Genomic DNA, 8,497 nt, shown 5'->3' on the forward strand with positions numbered 1-8,497 from the left:
GATAAAGTGGTAGGCCTATCCTGTATGTCTGTGTGAACAAAAATACATTATGAATGGGGGGCATCATAGGCCTGGTGGGCCACCAGGCTTGTAATACACGGGGCGAAACCCTGCCGAGGACACAGTGGTCACCTTTAAAAAAAACAGCTCAAGAAACACGTGTTTACCTTTTGTGTAGTTTTATTTAATCATATTGAATTTCTTGCTTATGTCTTTTATAGTGAAGAACTTTGTGAAGTCTGCTCTAGAGAGGTGCTTTATGTATAAACTTTTATACCTGCTATTACTGAAGTAGGCTACTTCACATAAAAAAAATATTGTTGATATAGTTAAAATGTCTCCGTCTTTTAAAAGGTCAGTTAAAGGTAAGTGCTAGGCTACAGTTTTCCGTTTTAAGTTATGTTACGTGAAATGTGAATCAATAAATTAATGTCACAACTTATTCTATTCATATTAAAGATAATTTATCCACCCCTAAAATAGTTTAAATGAAAGTATATGAAAGCACCAACATCTATACCCATTTTTTTTTTCAAATAAGCCAAACATATTAGGATATTTCCCATACCCAAACTAAAATGACAGATACTTCAGTTTGTCCATAATCAAAGTAAATAGATTGATTGACATTTGAATGCCCCTACTCCACCAGGTGCCTTTTTCTCCACAATGGCAATACGTCAAGATATGGGGAGCAGTACCAAAACACATTTATCGCTTCCTTCTTTGTATCCTTGTCTAATCTTTTTCCAGACGTCAACATTATATTTAAAATGTGTATTATGACTGTTTAATCAGTGTGTATTTGAGCTTCTTGTCCCCCAAACCAAACGATTTTCAAATAAATGTAAAGATATAAAGTCGGGTAAGGAGGAAACATCCGTTTGTACAAATGGAACACGGCCGGATTTACCGTCAGGATTTCGCCCGGCACGTGATTGAATGATGACGTCAAAAGCCGGTGACTCTAAATTGAAGTGACCTTCTTTGCGACCGCCAGAAATCGCTCACCGGCTGAGAGAAGCATCTTATAACCCCGCATATTTTAATCAAAAGGTAAACGTGTGTACTTTATATTAAGCTGTTGGATTTGATATTTTTTATATTTATAATCATGCTAAAGCACAACAAGAGATGCTGGGCGATTTAGCCCTAAAGGAAGGGTTAACTTGATCAACCTAACGTTAGCCCTTTATTCAAGAGGAATGCGGTTATTTAATTGAACTAGCTAGCTAGCTATCGTTGGAAATATGTTTATTTAAGATCGTTCTTGTTGTTTCCTGGAGTCGGTAAAGGTGTAACGTTTGCTAATACTGCAGTGGATATCCGGACGCTGACTTTGAAGCACCCTTTACAGCCTGGGTGGGTGACACATCCCCCGCCTAACCTTACTACTAGCAGGCTAGCCAGGGCAAGCTAACGTTACCTTTTTTATAGCTTAGCTAGTTAACGTTAACGGGTCCCTGACTAAAAAATGTGTGTTAGTATCACTTTCGCAGTCTGTGGATGGAAGCTGCTTTCACTTTGCGCTGTATGTCCTTGATGGAAAGGATGTGCAGTGTGGCCCGCCATGTTCGATAATGTCTCGGCTGTGGTACCTATTGCTAACTTTACCTTCTCTTTTACTTCGAAGGTACAGGGTCTTGTATGGCCTATGGACCGTATAGCTAGCTAAGTAGTTACTGCTAGATGCTATGTAACTGCTGTAGCTAGTCCTGTCAGTCATGTTAGCTGACCGCACCGTCGATAATAAGTATTTTTGTAACGTTGGGTAACGTTAGTTTATCTGTTTCCTATATAAATGTCGTAAATAGCTTTTGGATCCAAGCAGTTGGCAGTCTTGTTCTTATTGCGGGTGTTATCTCTGGTTACGTTAGGACAGCCAAACCGGTGTTACGTTAGCATGTTTGTCCCCTTTTTAAAATGTCCCGGTGACATTTTAAGCCTTTTATTTTTTTTAAACGAGGTGTATTATCTAGTTATGAATACACTGTAAAGCATTTCTCGTCAGCAAATTGGTTTGAGGCCAAAAAAGCAAGGAAACACATTTTGGCATACCACCGGACGCCGGTTAAGTCTTCTGCCACAGTGTCATTAACCCAACTGTAGCTAAGTACATTTATGTTGGCCCCCCTCGACAAGCTCGACGCGTTAAAGCTAAACCCGTATAGCAGTATGCTGTTAAAACAAGCCTCCACAAGCATGGCAGCTTTCCTTGTGAAGTAATTCGTGCTTTGGTTTTTCAGGGCGCTGAAGAATACGATGCTATTAACAGTGATTTAACCGGAGCGGATGGAAGCTAGGCTAACGTGTCTTTTGAAGGGTGGTTTGGTGCCGTTTTCTGGGCAGGTTTCATTTGGGTATTTCCTTGAAATGACCTCGGCAGGGTGCCAGTGCACACGGGGAATGTCATGACTTGTTTGCATGAAGAATGCTTTGCTATAAAGGGCTGATAAAGTTGTCCCCTTAAACGACCTTCACAAGATGGCGCCCGTCAGACTTTAGCAGTGAACGAGCCTCCTCTGCCATAATAACCATGGTCTATGAATAGAAACTGGGCAGTTGTATTTATGAATCTAAATTCACACGCATATCTATCTATCTATCTATCTATCTATCTATCTCTCGCCCACTATACTATGCACCTGACTCATTTTTCTTTCCTTGTGCTTTCACTTTGTGTCTCTCCAGCCGACTATGGGTGACATCGCCAAAGGAAAGAAGGCTTTCGTCCAGAAGTGTGCTCAGTGCCACACAGTAGAGGAGGGGGGGAAGCACAAGGTAGGCCCTAACCTCTGGGGTCTGTTCGGACGCAAGACTGGGCAGGCAGATGGCTACTCGTACACAGACGCCAACAAGAGTAAAGGTCAGTTCACTAGTGGATAAATGAGACTTTGAATAACCCCTCTACGTTGGAAATGGATCAAGTAAAGAAGGGGGGATTTATTGTCTGAAGTTGACATCAAGATATGTAAAATGTTCTGTGTAATACTGGTACATAAGTACAAACTGTGGAACATCTTTAAAAAGGCAACTTCAATAGAGCCAGTGCAAAGCAGAGATAATTAGATGTAACATGTCTTAACCATTCTTTTACATTTGAAAATTAATAAATTGTTTCATGTATTTTAAAGTTTAAGGGCTGCTTATTATATCAATTAATCTCATTATCTAATAAAACATTTTCTTAATCTGTATTAAAAAAGAGAAATCCAAGAAAGTTTAAAAGTCACACACAAATGGCTCAAGCATCAACAATATTCAGTTTACAATGATAATAAAACAAAACGCAGCAAATCCTCACATTTCAAAAGCTGAACCCAGAAATGTCTTGACATTTTTGATTGCCGTATGACTCAAATTGTTTATCAGTTATTAAAATTGTTAATCTTTCTGTTAATAATCGTGTCGTCACTAGTAACCTTAGCGGTTTCTACTTAAGGCTTTAAAGGACTGCCTGTTGGTGGAACACTGATATCTGGTCTCTAATCCTTCGAGCCTGGAGGTCCGATCCCTTTTTAGTTAGTTTTCCCGATTAAATCATTTTTCCTTCTTTTAATCACTGATCGTCTGTCTTTTCCCAGGTATTGTGTGGGGTGAGGACACCTTGATGGAGTACCTGGAGAACCCCAAGAAGTACATTCCTGGAACCAAAATGATCTTCGCTGGCATCAAAAAGAAGGGCGAGCGCCAGGACCTCATTGCATACCTTAAATCGGCAACATCATGAACTAGTCATTAACATTAGAATATTTAATGCCGTCTTATTGTATTTTATTTTTTGGCTTTCACATAATTACGGTTTTATGTTTAGTCATTTGCAATTATGGTTAATTTGTGTAGTGTAAGGTTACCAAAGTGGCACCTCTTGTGAGTTCACAGCTCGTGTCACTTCCTCTTTTAAAGGTCTGAGTGCAAGCAATTGTTCAAATGGCCAAACATAAAACTACAGTCTGTTTTTGTTTTCTGTACTTTGACTCTAATGAGGAGAAAACAACTAATCCATTTTCAATTTTCTAGCTGTGATAAGTCTCCTGACCTGTCACTCATTCTGTTTTTCCATGGCAACATGTGTCTGGTACTTTCTGCTAGCAGAGCCATCCGCCATCAACCTCATTTTTAAACCTATTACTAAAAAAAAAAAAAGTAACCTAAAATGAGCTACATCAGAGTGAAACTGTGTGGAAGTCTTTGGATTTTTGGTGTTTAACTGGTGCTGACTCTCTTATCTACTCCCAAGCTTTCATGCCAACTGGAGTTTCCAACCCAAACTTATGGGTTGACGGTGTGAATTTTCGACACTCCGTCTCATCTGTTCTTTATATCTTGAAGGTCAGAAACTACCACTTGCCATGAATGCTCTTTAAATTCCACAGACTAAACATTTAGTCTACCGAAAGTCCGAAAAAATCCTCCTGTTGCATACAAGAACTCCTAACAGAGCCGGATCCGTTTGGTAACGGAAGCAGCCCCCACTGAGCTCTGGTTTTTAACCCCCCGGCAGTTATCAGACTCCATACATAATGATTATAATTGTGCTTACCTGCCTCATCACAGCTACGCATTTCGGGGTATAAATGTTTGTGTATATTTACATAAGAATGCTTTCAAAACCACTGTGCTGATTTCACACCAGTGTGAAATCAGCTGGCATAGAGTCACCATGCAAACAATGTTGTGGAGCTACTGTACTACAGTATGTAGAGGAAGTATCAAGGGCACCATCTAAAGTGAGGGAAGATTTTTATTTTTTTTATTTACCTGGTTTCACAGGCCGGAAAGAGTTTTAACTTATTTTACTGTAATCTGACCGACTGCATCTGTAATGTGTTTTGACGGGGCTACATGCTGTCGACGTACACAGCAGAACACTGTATGCACATGAACGATATTATAATGCTACGTTGTGGTTGTGGACAGAATGGATAATGGATCAATTAAAAGGAAACGTCCAGAAATGTAAACGTGACTGCTTGTCTCTTTATTGCAAGGAGTTTTATTGTTTCTGTGTAACTGTGCTAAATGGTGAAATTCAGAACCTTATGTTAAAGTACTTTTTATTTATTTTTTAAGTAGGAGAGAGGAAAAATGATACCGAATGCTGAAAGAACATCAAGAAAATTACTGAAATAATGTATTTGTTAAGAATAAGCACAAATGGTTGACATCCATACACATTTAATGCAATCATTTGTTCCATTTTTTTTTTAAATTAAAAACCTTTTAGTCAAGACAAATTCTATAGTCTCTCTGCAGTGGTGCTGTATTGAAGTTTAATAGTTATTGTGGGAAAAGTTATGCTGAATATTATTAAATATTTATATTATTTTAAGTCCACCTTAAAATCATTTACAAGAAGACAATTTGTCCTTCAGAGTCTTCTCTTTTGGCCAGTCCTGAGTCTCGCGTTTTGAATGTGAGGGTTTATTTTTTATTTATTTTTTCCAGTGTGGTGACTCAGGTCTGATCCTTTAATGACTGTTTGTTTAAACAGGACTAGCCTGTTTGCCGTCCTAATTGTTTCCTGTGAACTTGTGACCGTGACGTTTTTCTGCCTCTTTGTCATGTCTCAATGCAATCAGTGCAAAGTCCGTTACCTCACTTCTGGCTGGCTCAGCACTTTTTGCTGCGGAGCCACACCTGGTTACATACTGTATATAATGTTATATAATCCTCCGCCGCCCATGAACTCTTTCTAGTAACTGAGCCAGCTGAGGGTCAGCTGAGTTCACGTCTCAGATAACAGCAGAGACGTGACTGGATGTGTGTCTGGATCTGTCGTCAAACATTCTGCCTGCACGCTGCCTGGCTATGGCTGAGTAAAGTCAGCTGTTTGTGTTGTTAAGCTGTAAACTCTGGAAATTATATTATGAGGGTCTAGTTTGCAGAAAACTGTATTAAGATAAACAAATATTGTTCCTCCTATTTATAGTCTATTCTAATAGTCAAAGAAGTACTCAGATATTTAGTAAAAGTAGAAATACCATAGTGTAAAAAGACTATTACAAGTAATGTATGCATTTTAAAATGTTAAAAATACAACAGTAGTAGCATCAGAATATTGTTATATTATAATTATCGGTTTAACTGTGTACATATTGCAGCTGGTATATATGGGGCTAATTTAAATGTATTTATATATAAATATAATTTATCGGCTGATTCTAGTTTTTTCATTTATCATATAAATGTAGTGGAGTTAAAGTACAATATTTCCCTCTGTGGTGGATAAAGGAGCAGAAATGGAAATACTCAACTTTACTACAAGTACATTACAATTGTTTATAAGTACAACACTTAAATGTACTTACTTACTTTTCACCACTACATTTCATATACAGAAATATGTACAGAAACACAGAAACCCTAAGGACAGCTTTATGGGGACTTATGGGAGTTAGTAACACCTGGTGGTTTATTAAGTGGGTATTACACAATAAATGCATTTTGTGACACATCTGTAATGAAAGACAAAGTAGTTTTCATTACTGGTAAAGGACCTAGAGACTGTTAAAGGACAATTCCGGCGCAAAATGAACCTAGGGGTTAATAACGTGTACCGAGTCGACCGTTCTCTGGGATCTGAATTGTCCTTTAAGGTCACAGCAGAGCCCTTATTAGACTATTTTAAAATAGCTCTTACACTGGAGTGTTTTAAAGGTTTAAGATAACCAAGCCATAACAATAAAGGCTTTTTGGATTTTTCTAAAGAGAGTGCCTTGGAGTTTCCTGAGTTTTGTTGTATATTTTTGTCCCATCCAAAGAGCACCTCAAGGAAACAATTTGTGCCCCGGAAGCGCTTTTTGTGAGCTCTTACACTGTGTTTGTAATTTATGGTGACATTTATAGAGAGCAACATAACAAGGCACACACACACATACACACACACACACATACACAGACAACTGTAAACGAGTTTCTCCCTTTTGAGATATAAATACAGCTGACATATGATGACAGTATGTGTTGTCATGTCATTTCAGTGCTGCAGTTATACATTCAGCCACTAGAGGGCACCGCTGTCCACAGGACTCATTAGTGGCGTTGTGTATCTTTGTGATATATTTAATTTCACTAATGTGATTGTTTCACACACACACACACACACACACACACACACACACACACACACACATATATATATATATATATATATATATATATATATATATATATATATATATATAAAACTACTAAATGATTTTTCTTGTTTTCCTTTTCTATTAGGCTATAACTTTCAATTTAAGCTTTTCCAAATAAATGTAGTTCCTTTTCCCATTTTAAATGTAAGCTTCACCATATTCCATGTTTTTCATTCTGACCTTTCATTCAAATTGCCATCTTACAATTTCCATTTGTTATTTCAATGTCCAGGTTTCCTTTTTTTTATTTTTCTATATTTAAATATGGAATGACTTTTTTTCTCTTTCCTTTTAAATTTTACATATAGGTAAAATGATTCTTCACATATAATGAGTGATATTATAGACTTATAGCCTTATAGTGATGTTAACTCTAGCAGCTGATTCCATCAGCTGTCAAAATAAACCCCCTGCCTGTCATGTTTAGACAGTTTTATTTAGGAACTAATGATGACTGAATATAATTTGAATAATTCTAAATTTGAAAAGGCTGGAGAGTCTTTTCGCCCATACAGCAGGATTGTGGTGTAAACATGGCTGCCACCGATGGGTGAAGAGAGGAGAGGAAAAGAATTCAGAAAACCAAACATTCCTGATGTATCCAGATGACCTTATTGGGAATTCTCCCATTAGCTACTGGTCCAAGCTGGACATTTGCCATGGGAACCATCTTTTTAATCCCAGAGTGCCCCCTTTCTAAACTATACAGATTTTCTCAGCAGCCAACTTTCAAACTCTTCATAGTAAGAAACGGAGTCACTCGGTCAGAAGGGGAAATATGAAGGGCCTCCAGCCAGGCATTTCTGAACTACAGTTCACTACAGTAATGCCTGGCTGGAGTAAGAGAAAATTACAATGTTACAACACTACACTGTTGTGGATCTTTTGACAGCTGAGCAAAACTTCTGACATGTTCAAGAAAGACGATGTTGTGCACATCCATGTAGTTGCTGGTGCAGGACAATTTATTTTTTTATATTCAAATAATAACAATTCAAAAACTTGTGACATGCCAGAAATCCATCCGATCATCCGAAAGCCAGACCACTGACTCCCCTCAAGCACCTGCTCAACACGTCTGGCATCTGGCAGAAATTGTATCTATTTTGCTATATTTTTACATTTTTTTATATCACGAAATAAAATGAAATCCGTACAGCGACTGCCACTGCTTTAAAGTTTTTTTCAGCCAGTGTTATGAGTCATAATCCTAAGTTTTTGTTAATTCTGTTTTCTTTTTATCTTCTTATTTTTTATATTTTTTGGGGGCATTTTAGCCTTTAATAGACAGGACAGCTGTAGATGGGAAAGGGGGGAAGACCTGCAACAAATGGCCGGCAGGTCAGACTCGAACC

General features: G+C 38.0%; 1 protein-coding gene across 2 annotated transcripts; it reads left to right on the forward strand.

The window, feature by feature from the left end:
* The first annotated feature begins 925 nt into the window (after positions 1–925).
* Positions 926–4,169, forward strand: LOC120547751 (cytochrome c). Of its 2 annotated transcripts, none has more exons than XM_039783390.1 (3): positions 926–1,056; positions 2,692–2,866; positions 3,585–4,169. In XM_039783390.1, the coding sequence occupies exons 2-3, from the start codon at positions 2,698–2,700 to the stop codon at positions 3,728–3,730; spliced, it is 315 nt and encodes a 104-aa protein (XP_039639324.1). In that variant the 5' UTR covers positions 926–1,056; positions 2,692–2,697; the 3' UTR covers positions 3,731–4,169. The 2 variants fall into 2 exon arrangements, with proteins under 2 accessions (XP_039639324.1, XP_039639325.1); XM_039783391.1 differs by lacking the exon at positions 926–1,056 and adding an exon at positions 1,339–1,362.
* Positions 4,170–8,497: the final 4,328 nt, after the last annotated feature.

This window comes from Perca fluviatilis, chromosome 19 (assembly GCF_010015445.1).
Source record: "Perca fluviatilis chromosome 19, GENO_Pfluv_1.0, whole genome shotgun sequence".
Taxonomy (NCBI): domain Eukaryota; kingdom Metazoa; phylum Chordata; class Actinopteri; order Perciformes; family Percidae; genus Perca; species Perca fluviatilis.

Bases quoted from the DNA above. Each gene is read 5' to 3' on its own strand.
- LOC120547751 (XM_039783390.1), top strand. From the start codon at position 2,698: ATGGGTGACATCGCCAAAGGAAAGAAGGCTTTCGTCCAGAAGTGTGCT. The intron at 2,867-3,584 runs GTCAGTTCACTA...GTCTTTTCCCAG, and splicing joins AGACGCCAACAAGAGTAAAG to GTATTGTGTGGGGTGAGGAC.